General features: G+C 53.2%; 1 protein-coding gene across 2 annotated transcripts in view; it reads left to right on the top strand.

Annotated features, from left to right (window-relative positions):
* RUNX3 (RUNX family transcription factor 3) overlaps nucleotides 1–13,362 on the top strand; it is a 65,354-nt gene that overhangs the window by 38,105 nt on the left and 13,887 nt on the right. For both annotated transcript variants that reach the window (XM_081580608.1, XM_081580609.1), the window contains one exon: nucleotides 7,448–7,552. In XM_081580608.1, coding sequence (XP_081436734.1) covers nucleotides 7,448–7,552 — 105 coding nt within the window. The remainder of the gene's footprint in view (nucleotides 1–7,447; nucleotides 7,553–13,362) is intronic.

Here is a 13,362-nt window from a genome sequence, read left to right on the forward strand (position 1 = left end):
AAGCCACAGACCTGCACCCACCCCGCAAGGCCCACAGAGAGGGAGCTAGGTTTCCAAAGCATCGTTCAACTGCAGGCTCTTGGAGCAGGCACTGCGGCGGGAGGCTGGGATCCTGGCTCTAAGAGGTGCAGGAGGCAGAGTTTACAAACTCCATTCTCTCACCAGTCTCAGTGGCCCTAGGAGGCAGAAGAGGCCTGAGCGGAAGTTCCGATGCCCATGGAACTTGATGAGCCTTTCAGATCTTGGAGGCTCATCAGACAGCCTGTGCTCTGCAGCCAGCCAACCCGGTTCCAGTCCCAGCTCTGCTGGTGACTCGCTGGATGACACTGGGCAAATGGCTTATTAACCTCTCTGTGTCTCCGTTGTTTCCTCATCTGTAAAATGGGGCAATACTAGTACGTACCTTGTGGGATTCCTGTGAGCATTAAGGAAATAGGTACTAGCATATTAGTTGGCACCTGCTGAGAACGGGATACAGGTTAGAGATTGTGTTACTTCAAGGGCCTGGGACTGGAGGAGACCTTTGAAGTCCCTTTGAGTGGTGACAGTCACTGATTCTCTGATTATGGTGTGGTTTGAGCGGGGGTGGGGGAAACCCAGAAGGTGTGAATTGTTGAGTGGGAGAAGTGGAGGCGGCTGGCAGTGAGAAAGGAGGACACAGGGGTCCTGTGGCATGCAGCAACGCCTCTGCTGTGCCCAGCCTGCCCATTGGGAAATTCCCTCCCAGGAACACATCGGTGGTTGACACAGACAGTTTGGGCCACGTTAGGAGTCAGGACAGCCTGGGGTTTGGGACTCCAAGCCTTTCCCTGGCTCTCTGACTTCTGCCAGAACTTAAGAAGCCAGGTGGAAACTTCTGTTCGTTTCCTTGCTTTTTATCCCTTGATCCTGCCGTAATTCTAAGTAAGAGATTTCCGTGCAAGACATACACACAGAACTACCACAGAGCTCTCATGATAAACCTGAAAGTGTAAACCAAGAGAAGAAAGGGAAGGAAACCAAGTCATTCTCCTGCAGTGATTAGGGCTGATGTCCCCGCCCTGCCAGATGCAGCACCCCTTCTTACAGAAGATTTTTGCAACATGCCCTCTACCATCCTACGGTTGAAATGTGCATGATATCATTGTACTCTATCCACCTACGTGCATTCTCAAAATCGATATAATTCCATAACTCTAATAGAGAAAAAAAGGAAAAGTAACTTATCACAATGTATCTATTTGAATATGTAAATGTTGGGGCAAGCCGACAGACACTGTGGGGTGGATGGATGTTTGCACCTCTAGCGGAAGCCATGTGACCCCCCACCCGACAGGCCAGGTGTATGTGACTCAAAGTCTGAATATGGCACCGTTGCCAGGGACACGATTTGCTGAAGCTGTGAGAAATTTTTGGCAAAACTCTGAGCAAAATTATTTTGAAACAATTAAGAACTATCTTCCCTCCTGGAAAATTCAATAGATATTAAAAGAGTGCAAAAACTTCTGTTTTATGTAAACCTGAGTTAGGCTCATGGCTCAGAGACTCTCTGTAAGCAGGTTTTCACACACAGAAAGAGTGAATAATCCATCGCCCCGTGCATTGCTAGACATTTGTATCTCCCCTACCCACCACATCCCACCTCTCGGGGACCCATGCACCATAAACTCCAAAAATGGCCCCTAGTCAAGGCTATGGTATTTCCAGTAGTCATGTATGGATGTGAGAGTTGGACTATAAAGAAGGCTGAGCGCTGAAGAATTGATGCCTTTGAACTGTGGTGTTGGAGAAGACTCTTGAGAGTCCCTTGGACAGCTGGGAGATCCAACCAGTCCATCCTAAAGGAGATCAGTCCGGGGTGTTCATTGGAAGGACTGATACTGAAGCTGAAACTCCCAATACTTTGGCCACCTGATGTGAAGAACTGACTCATTGGAAAAGACCCTGATGCTGGGAAACATTGAAGGCAGGAGGAGAAGGGGACGACAGAGGATGAGATGGTTGGATGGAATCACTGACTCAGTGGACATGAGTCTGAGTAAACTCCGGGAGTTGGTGATGGATAGGGAGGCCTGGCGTGCTGCAGTCCCTGGGGTCGCAAAGAGTCGGACATGACTGACCGACTGAACTGAACTGAACTGAACTGAGGAGGGGACCACTGGCCTAGGTGAAGATGAAAAGAACTGAACTGTCATGAACTGGTTAAAAAGAAACCTCAGTATGTTGAGAGAAATTTCTAATGCGATCGTGGGCACAGGCTTAGGGGGACCACTGGTGAGGGAGGAGTAGATAGCTTCTTGGTCGACCCTGAAACAAATCCAGAGGCCCCCAGAGAGGAGTCCTCCCCCTGTCCATGAAGCCCCAGGGGCGGGGACATGTTCCACAGAACCCAGGCCTAGAGGGACAGAGACTTGCCCAGGGCCACACTGCCAGACCCCAGCACGTGCTGCTCCATCCAGCAACCGAAACCCAGGTCCTCCGGTGAGGTCTGGGGGCCGTTCGCAGCCCCACGAAGCAGCAGTTTCCAGACTAGGACCCCTCCCCCCGCCTTCCAGGGCCGCCTGCCCATGGTCCACCTTGATGTGCAAGTCAGCCTGGGCTTCCTGCACAAAGTCCTCTCAGATGGGTTTGCTGCCAGGCAGAGAGAGGCGAGGGGCGCTCTGGGAGACGGCTTCCCGGGGGGCCAGCCTCCTGTGGCACCTGGCCCCCTCCCTCCCACTCCTGCTCCCAGGTCCCAGCTCCTCCCTTCCTCCCTCCTCCCTCCTTCCTCTCTGTGGGTACCTGGGAAGGGTGGTGTCAGGCCTGGAAACTGGGAGGAAGCTGTTGAGGTGGGCTGGTGACCTCAGGGCTGGCCTGTGGTTTGCTGCCTAGTGGGGTGGAGTTTCTCACACTCAAGGAGTAGATGCTTAGGGTCGTTGTGTAGGGGTAGGCTCCAGTAAGTGCTAACCTTTCTGGTTCCTGCTTGGTTATCATGTGACCTGACCAACTCATTGCCCTGCTGTGAGCCTCAGTTTTGTCATCTGTAAAATGGGAGCAGTAACTTCTGCCCTTAATTCATTTCAAACATTTATTGAGCATGTGCTATGTGCCAGATGCTGTCCTAGGGGCTGGGGACAAAACAATGAAGAAGACAAATATTCTGGCCCCCACAGAGCGTATCATCTAGTTGTTGTTCAGTTGCTCAGTCGCGTCTGACTCTTTGTGACCCCATGGACTGCAGCACGCCAGGCTTCCCTGTCCTTCACTATCTCCCAGAGTTCACTCAAACTCTTGTCCGTTGAGTTGATGATGCCTTTCAACCATCTCATCTAGTAAAGGGAGACAAAATAAAATAAATAAGTAGATGGATTATTAGCAATAAGAAGCCTTAGGAGGAAATTCAAGCCTAGCAAGTGGAAGTGGGAAGGTCTATGATGCTTCAGAGTGAGCTTCTTAACCTTTCATCACTCCAGGAACCCCTTTAACAGTCTCAGAATAGTGTTTTTCAACCTAGAGGGATGGGATGGAGCCGGAGGCTGGGAGGGAAGTTCAAGAAGGAGGGGACATTTGTATACCTACGGCTGATTCATGTTGATATATGGCAGACATTTACACAATATTGCAAAGCAATTATCCTGTAATTAAAAATAAGTTTTTTAAAAAGTGGACCACCATGAAAAAAATAAGAATGAAATAAAATGCAAAGGATGGTGATGAAAACCAATTATATTAAAACGTAGTTAGCAAAACATTTTTTGTAATGTGATAAATATGCTGCCTTGTCACAGCGTGTTAAGTAGCAAGATCTAGCAATGGGTTTGATGACGACTGTGACTTTGAAGTTGTGACGAGCACAAAAGATATTTAAAGAAATCTGCGTGGTCTGTAATGTGATATGTTAATATCTGTGACGTCTGTTGGCGACAAGGTCATGGAGACTGCTGTCATGCCTCTGTGGTTTGTTGCCTGCATTCATCCTTAAGGGAGATGCTACATTTCAGCTGGAGGCTAGGGAAGATACAGTTGTTGTCCTTTTCTTGTTTTTTTTTTTTCTATCGCACTTCTCAAGCCCGCTCAATTCTAAGAGGCATGCCAAGATAAAAATGTCTCTTTTAGATAAAGTGAGCTGGGAGGGCCTCCTTGGGAAGGTGACTTCAGTGACGACCTGAAGGAAGTGAGGTTAAAAACAGAGGGCTTCAGTGAGCTGGTATCGGCTCTGGGCTGGCCACCTAAACCACCTGCGGTACCAGGGAGGCGGTGGAAGGGTCAGAAGCCCAGGGACCTCTGGAGAGTGCCTGACTGGTCAGGGAGAGGGTCCATGAGGGAATGGACCTCAGAATGGGAGGAAGCAGTGGTGGGGTAGGAGGGTCCCTGGGAGGGGGTGGGCGGAGAGCCTGAGGCCAAGACACTTTCTGCACACTCTGTTTCCAGAAGCCATGGAAAGTGCCCCTGTGGTCTGAGAGTGAGGGGCCAGGCTGGTTTCTCTGGCCCAGAACGCCAGGTCAGATGCAGGTGCATTTCCATCCCTGCCTCCAGCTGCCAGTTCTGGAAAATTCCTCCAGAGAGGCCCCACTCTGCCCCAGTTCGAATCATACCTCAATTTAAACCGCTACCCTTCCCCTGCTCCCTCCCACACACACACGCACACTCTCCCAGGCTCACAAGCCCCCCTTGGTGTGGCCCCAGCAGCCTGGCTGGTTTTTTACTTTTTTTTAAAAATTTTTATCAGAGTATCTTTGCTTTAGGGGCTTCCCTGGTTGCGACTCATGGGGTCGCAGAGAGTCGGACATGACTGAGCAACTGAACTGAACTGGTGACTCACACAGTAAAGAATCTGCCTGCAATGCAGGAGACACAAGTTCGATCCCTGGGTCGGGAAGATACCCTGGAGAAGAGAATACCCACCAACTCAAGTATTCTTACCTGGAAGATCCCGTGGACGGGGAGCCTGGTGGGCTACAGTCCATGGGGTCACAAAGAGTCAGGCACGATTGAGCGACTAATTGCTCACATAATTGCTTTACACATAATTGCTTTACAATGTTGTGTTAGTTTCTGCTGTAGAGCAAAGTGAATCAGCTATATGTGTGCATATATCCCCTCTCTTTTTTGGATTTCCTTCCCATTTAGGTCACCGCAGGGCATTGAGTAGAGTTCCCTGTCTATGCAGTAGCTTCTCATTAGTTCTCTGTTGTGTACATAGTAGTGTACATATGCCAGTCGTAATCTCCAATTCATCCCACTCACTCTTCCCCTGTGGTGTCCATACATTTATTCCCTTTGTCTGTGTCTCTGTGTCTGCTTTGCAAATAGGTTCACCTGTATCATTTTTCTAGATTTCACATGTAAGTGCTAATACACGCTATTTGCTTTTCTCTTTCTGACTTACTTCAGTCTGTATAACAGTCTCTGGGTCCATCCATGTCTCTGCAAATGGCACAGTTTTGTTCTTTTTATGGCTGTTCTCTTTTGCTCTGGGTAGTCCTGTTTCTGGGGCTGGAATTTTCACTCCCATCACTGGATCATCAAGTACCAGCCGTGCTAAGCTAGCTATTGGTCCCTCCCCCCAACACACACCCCTCAAACTTTTGTCTCCCACCTGTGAAGTGGGCATATAGAATTGGGTCTGCCTGTCCTGGATGGGTGTTGAGAGTATGAGGACAGCCCTGGGGGACGCAGGTGCCCAGGGCCATAGGCCTCTGCCCTTGGGGAGTCCCCAGGCCTGTAACGGGACCAGAGGTAGGGGTGCTCAGAGGCAGAGCAGAAGGAGGCCAGTTTGACTTGGGGATCAGTGATGCTCGCCCACCCCGCCCCCCAGCCTCATACATCGTGGAGTCTTTGATGATAATAGAGAGCAGGGCAGGAAAGGAGACTCCGACTTCAGAAAAGGTGCTGGGAAAATCGAATTGCCCTTTCAGGAAAAACCTTTGCCTTCTACCAGGCCAACCGGTAAATCCCCAGACGAATCAAAGAACAACGTAGGAGGTAGAGAGAATGATATTGATCGAAGGCACCCTTTATCTGCTTGTTCCACGGGGAAACCTCCCCAAACATGAAAAGACAGGAGCAGTCACAAATCAAGAGGTAGAACTGAAAATGCAAATCAGCTCGGAGTCAGAAAGCGAAATGTATAAGGGCCAATGAAGTGGGAAACCGATTGCCACAAACAGGACAAGGAAAGTGTTAACAAGCTTGCTAGAGAGTAGTGTGTGTGTGTGTGTGTGTGTGTGTGTGTGTTTTTAAGGCATTAAAACCTCAAAATTTGGAAGACCCTGAAGCAGTCATTTGTGTTGGATGAGGACAGATGATAAACATATAAAACGTTTCAGTCTCACTGATAATAGAACAAAGGTGTTGAAGTCGAAAGCATTTCAGAGATCTTCTGCCTTGATAGACTTGGTCATGAAGATGCTGACAGCATCACAGTAGACCCAGCCCCACACCAATCACAGTGCTTCTCTCTGGAGAGTCATCTCACTGGAGAGATCAGCGCCCCTGAATCCATCTCAGCCCTCTGATGCGATGAAATCACTCACCGCTGCCTGGAATCTAGTCTAAGGAAATAAGCAGAGGTGTAGACAAAGATTTTTATAAACAGAAGGTCATTTTCCTTTTATTTTAAACGGTAACACAAAAATGATGATTTTTAAAGTTTTTTTCCCTTCCTCCGGAATTTTGAATGGAGACTTTGGGGCCAAATGTCTATCTAAAAATAGAACAGAGCTCTGGAAATAACAGTTGTGTCTACAAATGAAATGTCTGTAGCTCCCAAATCAGTCCTTTTTCAAGTCCCAGCTGCACACACCAATAAGAAATGAGCAGCAGCATAAATACCCAAGATAAGGAGATGGATAAATAAAAGATGAGGCTTCCATGAGTGGAAATATTTTGCAGCCATTAAAAATGAAGTTTATGAAGAATTTTTAATAACATAAGTGCTTATGATGTGATGTTAAGGGAAAAGAAAGAAAAAAAGAGGGTACGGAAATATTTACTTTAGTGTCATTTTTACAACTGTGTAAAAACATACACTCGCCCGAAAAGGGTTGCAGGAGAGAACACCCAAATGTTAATAGTGTTTCTCTCTGGCTAGTGGAACTGTGGGTGATTTTTTCTTCTTTTTTTTTATATTTTCTGTAGTCTCAAAATTTTCTCTAAAGGTTACAAATTATTTTCAGGAAAAAATATGCACCCATCCTATCCCCCACCCCAAAATCCTGAGTGTCTCTGAGGAACAGCACAAAGGCCAAAAAACAGGGAAGAAATAAGCCAGGGTGGCCAGAGCAGAGGGTGGGGGGAATGTGATCAAATGGGTACCAGACCTCCAGGGGGCCTTGAATGCCAAGCCCAGCAGCTTGAATTTCACCCAGAGCCCTCTCTTCTGCCCCGGGGTCAAAGGAGAGAGCCCCGGCCCTTCTGGAAGATGAGGGCTTCAGGCTCTTGTGAATAGCTTCCTGGTGCCAACCTCCTGCCTTTATCCCCGCCCCAGGTAAGAGTTTCACACTGACCATCACCGTGTTCACCAACCCCACGCAAGTGGCCACCTACCACCGTGCCATCAAGGTGACCGTGGATGGACCCCGGGAGCCCAGACGTAAGTGCCAAAGCCACTGAGCCAACTGGGTTGGGGAGGAGGGCCCAGTGGGGTCACCAGAGTCAGGCAGATGGCACTGGATCCCTGGAGCCATGGGGGCTGCAGAACCCCCGCTCAAATCTGCACCCCGGCCCCCTGTACTATGTGCCTATGCTTAGCCTGGGGCTGTAGGAAGCCAGGCTGCAAAGGGGAGGTGATGGAATCACCTTGACCTCCACCCTGCCACCCCGAGGGTTGACTGCCCACTGAGGGGGCGACAGAGGAATATGGAAAGGACTGCAGAGAGGGCGGTGTGTGTTTGGGGTGGAGATGGGGCCAGGTTGGCTTGACTCCACCCCAGCTTCCTCTGCCAGTGTGGGAGGGAGGGAGCGCCAGAAGCAGGTGCTGCTTGGGGTGCGAGGCCGCATCCCCTCCTTGGAAACCCTTCCTTTGAATCTCAGTGTGTGACTTAAGTCTCACAGAGCCCAGACACTCTGACCCAGGACCCACCTCGTGAGATCAGGAATGCAGATCCGATTCTGTTTATTGAGCACATATTCTGTGCAGGGAGCAGGGCATCCATGCATTTTAGCACCAAAGAGGATTTCTGTTTTGTTGCTTCTGCCTGCTGGATGACCCAGAGTTTCAGCTTCAGATTAGGGAAACTGGAGAGGCAGCTGCCACTGTGGGCCAGAGACCTGTGTTTCCTGAATCAATGAGGGAATGGATGAATGAAACGAAGAAGTAGCCAGTCATCTCTGTACTGGTTGCTTCCTGAACTCAGAGCAGAGTGCTTATGTGGACTGGCCCCGACCTGTGGCATGATCAATGTACTGAGAGTTGCCATGTCCTTCTCTTTGTCACTGTGGCCCTTTATAGTTTAGAAAACTCTCTCACATTTCTTGTCTCATGGGATTCTAAACCAGGGGGTCACTGGGTTCCCAGGAGGAGGAATCCAGCCCTGGGGATGTTGAGAACCTGGCCAGGGCCTCATACTGTCTTAGTGTAGGAAGGTGCCCAGTCTTCCCAGAAATAGCTTTCAGTTCCAATTCCAGGGCTGAGTGGGCCTGAGGAAGGAGGCTGGGAAGGGGCTATGGCTGTGCAAGGGCAACATCAGTGAGGACCACCCAGACCAGGCCCTGGGCCCCTCTCCCTTTTGGAGAATCAGGCCTGGCCACCTGATCTGTCCAGCCCACACCAGCACCTGGCCACCAGCGAAGGGCTCAGAGCTGGGTCTTGCAGCCCTGGAAGTGTTTCCCTGCAGGCTTCTCAAGGCCACCTCCTCCAACCCCCCCCAGGCTCCTGATCACAGTCATCAGGCCCAAGTGATTCACCTCCCAGCTGGCACCTGCCCTGGCCAAATTCCTGCTGGTTCCTTCCTGCAGGGATTAGATGTGGATGGGCCCATGACTGTGACCTTGGGCTTTGTGACTCGAGAGAAGTCTTGTCTCCCTTTTTGGTCTGTTTTGTCATCTGTGAATCAGGTCAGTGACCCCAAGAGTCTCAAGGCGGTGATGGCTGGGAAGCCCTTGTGAGCCACAGGTGCATGGGACAGAGAGCAGATTCTGACCCAGCTTGCCTGGCCGGGGGACCTTGGGACAGTCCTTGACCTCTCAGCACCTCGGCTGCCTCTTGCAGAAAGTGGGATGATACCTCCCAGCCTGCCGGCCAGTGATGGCGTGTGGATAGTGTCTGGCAGTAGCAGAGGGAGGGTCCTTGTGAGTCTCCAGATCTCTGGTGTTCTGTTACCCTTGTTGTCTGGCTTCCCCCATACTCCCACCACCACCACCACCACCATTAGTCGATGGGTGAACCTTTCTTTGTCAGCAGCAAGGTGGCTGCTGAGAAACCCAGGTCATAGTAATAGAGGTATCAAGTCTCTAATGAAGGAGGTGCTATTTTACTGTAAGTCTCCAGGGGCCGAATCAGGATGAATGGGAGCCACAACTGGACTCAGCATGATGCTGAGCACTGAGGAGCCACTCCACAAAGTGGCACGCTTCCCGTGCGTAGAGGCAGGCGGGCAGGGGACTTGGAGCTTGGTGGGAAGGCTCCCAGGACCCAGCCGATGCCTGGATCCCTCAGATTCCAGAAGGGTCCAATGCCTGTACCCTCTGTGTTCAGCCCAGAGCTGCCCACCCTCCCCGACTGAGGCCACTGGATGAGGGTGGAGGCTCAGCACTCTGCCCTTGAGAGCCCCCAGTTGAGTCCTGGTCTGCTCGTCTCTCCCTAGGTCTCCCGCACCTGAGACAGCCCCTTCCTGGGGTGAGCTGGTCAGGGCAGGGATGGCATAGTTGTAGGCAGCAAGAGGAAGGGAATGAAGCTGGGCTCTGAAAGACCCTGGAGTCAGAAGCAAGTCAGTGTGGGCCAGATCAGTGGTTTTAAAGCAGTTTGTTGAAACAAAATCTTGGTTGTTGTTCAGACGTGAAGTCATATCTGACTCTTGGCAAACCCCATGGGCTGCAGTACACGGCAGGCTTCCCTGTCCTACCCTGTTTCCAGGAGTTTGCTCAGATTCGTGTCCATTGAGTTGGTGATGCTATCCAACCGCCTTATCCTCTGCCACCCTCTGATCTTAGCAGAAGCTCATTTGTAGAAAAGAGTGGATGTGGGAGGTGGCCCTCCTGGTCTCCCTTCCGAGCACCTGCTTGCTCCTTCCCTCTGCCTGGCCCTCAGGGCAGGTCTCCCCAGAACCCCTGGTGCCAGCTCCAACCTGGCCTTCACCCTGCCACCTTTGGATGCTGCTGCCTCCTTTCTTAGCTTCCATTTCCCCACCTGTAAGTGGTCAGAGGCCAGCTCAGCTGCGTTTGGTCAGCAAGCACTCCCGGGGTGTCGGGCCCTTTGCAGAGTCTCTCTCTTTTTGGCGAGGCGGGGGGGGCTGCTGCACTATGTGCCATGTAGGATCTTAGTTCCCAGACCAGGGGTCAAACCTGCACGCCCCTACAGTGGAAGCGTCTTAACCACTGGACTGCCAGAGAAGTCCCCCAGAGTCTCTTAATTGATCCCGGACAACCCCAGTAGGAGACAGGCCCGCACACAAAGCCGCTTGCCCCAGGGCGAGCTTCGGTACACCCTTGGGGCTCCAGCCTGGGGCCCCAGGAAGCCAGGGCTGCTTGGAAGGGGCTTCCAAGCTCAATGTGCTCATCTGTAAGGAGGGGATGGCATTAGCTTGTGCTGTGAGGAGCTGTGGGTGTTCCATGAGTCTGTCGCTGACTGGCCCTCAAGATTCTCCTGATGGGTATTCACCAGGTTTTGCTTCTGGGCTTTTCTCCTGCTTTGGGACCACCCCCCCACCACCAACCCCATGTGAGGGCTGAGCCTTCTGTGGGGAGGAATGGGAGTCGAGGCTGGTCCTGGGAGCCAGGGAGCAGGCGCCTGCAGCTCCCCGAGGCCCGGCTGTGGGTTCTGTGGCCAGGTCGTTCCCCTCCGCTGCCCTGCAGAGCGTGCCCAGTCTGCAGCCAGGTGGCCAGCTGGGTTTGAAGGCTGGCTTGGTGGCTTCCTGCCTGTGTGGCCTTGGTTTCCGAGGTTCTCAGGGCTGGTGTCCCTCAGAGTCACCAGGGGCTGGTTAAGAAGCAGGTGGAGCAGGATCCTGAAACATGGTGGCAGGCGGGGTCGTGCTCGAGCGAGCCTGGGCTGGACCACCATTTGGGAACCGCTCACCCCGTCTCCCAGGCTCAGTGGTGTTGTACTTGGGAGGGCTTCCTTGGTGGCTCAGGCCATAAAGAATCCGCCTGCAATACAGGAGACCCGGGTTCGATCCCTGGATCAGGAAGATCCCCTGGAGAAGGAAATGGCTGCCCACTCCAGTAATCTTGCCTGGGAAATCCCAACGACAGAGGAGCCTGGCAGGCTTCAGTCCATGCGGTTGCAAAGCGTCGGACACGACTGAGCAACTAACACACACTTGGGAGGGTGGGGTGCAGGTTCCTCACTGAGGCACGGGCCCATCTTGCCTGGGGGAAGGGGTCTTTTCTTCCCCAAAATATCCATGGAACGATTTCAACAAATACTACTTTCCTGGGTCCCGACCATGTATCAGGCATTGTTCTAGAAACCGAGGAAGCTGTAGTGAACCCAACAGACCAGGTTCTGGCCCTCCGGGGTCTCACACGCTCGGGGTGGGGAGAGATGGTAAGTCAGGCGGCTGTCCCCATGGCCGTGAGGCCCCAGTCTGATGTGTGACCGGGACCCCTCCACCCTCCTCTCCTCCACCTTCCTCTTTGCTTACCCCACTCTGGCCGCCCCGGCCTGCTGACCCGTCGTTGAAGTAGGCAGCTTCACGCTCCCGCCTCTTGGCCTTTGCCCTACTGTTCCCTCTACTGTTCTCCCAGAGGCATCCCTCTGGGCATGCCTCTCCCGACACCCCCAGACACACAGACATCCCCGTCCCCCTAAACTTCCTGGCTTTCATTTTACTTATCCCCTTCTAAGATGCTATATAGCTCACTCATGTATTTCACCTATTTTTCATCTTCCCTGATTACTGTCTGTGCCGCCCGCCAAGGGGGGGGTCCTTTCTTTGCCAGACATTGGTGTAGACCCTGGAACAGAGATGTGAGCACGTCGTAGGTGTTCAGTAGATATTTGTTGAATGGAAAAACGAGGTAAAACAAATGATTAGCTAGTTAGATTCCCGGTAGAGAGAAGTCCGGTGGCAGAGAAAACCGAAGCTGGGGGAGGAGTGGAGCGAGCAGGGCTGGGACCCACTGGGGAATGTCACCGCCTGAAGGGGTGACGTTGGAGCAGAGGCCTGAAGGAGGTGAGCAGACAGCCACGGGGGCGGCTGGGAGCTGGAGACAGCGTGGGCAGGCTCCAGTGACCCTGAGCCAGCCGCCGTCCCCCGGCTCCCAGGACGCCCCCCTCACCCCCAGGGAGTGCACCCAGCAGGCGGGAAGGGGTTAACCTCAGACCTCCGGGGCTCCCCCCTAATCAGGCCCAGGCCACTGGAAGCCCCACTTGTGGCCCCAGGAGGGACCCACTGGCTCCTCGCCCGCCCGCCCGCTTCTCTGCCCAGCCGCTGACCGGCTTTCATCTGCTCACAGGGGGCCGATTCACAGCGGACCACCCCGGGCCCAGCACCCGCCTGCGATGCCGCGCGGCTGTTAAGAGCCGGGTGTAAATCTCCTGACAGGCCACAGAGCGGGCCTCGGGCCCGGGTGCTCCACCCGCGGGGCTGGGCAGACAGTGGCCGCTGTGTCTGAGCTGCGGCCGCACCAGGCCAGGGCCAGGCAGCCGAGGAGGTGGCCGAGAGGCTTCAGATGGCAGAAGGGCCTGGTGGCTGGGGCCCACATTGTCGCCCGCAGACCGCGCCTCTCCTGCGGCCCCACCCAGCGCTGCTGCTGCTGGCTCCCAGCTCTGGTTGGCCTGCTGCCCCCCTCGCCCCTTCCACGGCAGGACATTGAGCTGGCCTCCCGCCAGTCTGGCCTCGCTGCCAAGGAGCCCAGCTGTCCTCTCTCTTGGAGGTCTCGGGAAGCCAAGCCCTTAGCAGCTGAACTCCATGCACCACGCTCACCCTTCCAGGTTTGCCCTTCACCATGTGCCTCCACTTTCCCATGTGGAAAATGGGTGTGATGGTAGCAGCCTCCCAGAGAATCATCATGGCCCTTGGAGATGATACGTGTGGCCTGCCTAGCACAGTGCGTGGCCCATCGAAACGCCTGCTCACGTGGTTGCTACACTCATCTCGGGGGGCTTGTGTTGGGCCAGGGTGAAGGCAGGGGGATGGCCCTGATGGTCCTCGGGTTTCCCCCTGGAAGCACCAGGTCCCTGGCAGTTCCTGAGGACCCAGTGCTGGCCCAGTGACAAGTGGTGCCCTGGGAGTAGAGAGAAGG

This window comes from Giraffa tippelskirchi, chromosome 3, assembly GCF_054371585.1.
Source record: "Giraffa tippelskirchi isolate mGirTip1 chromosome 3, T2T-mGirTip1v1.2.pri, whole genome shotgun sequence".
Classification (NCBI taxonomy): domain Eukaryota; kingdom Metazoa; phylum Chordata; class Mammalia; order Artiodactyla; family Giraffidae; genus Giraffa; species Giraffa tippelskirchi.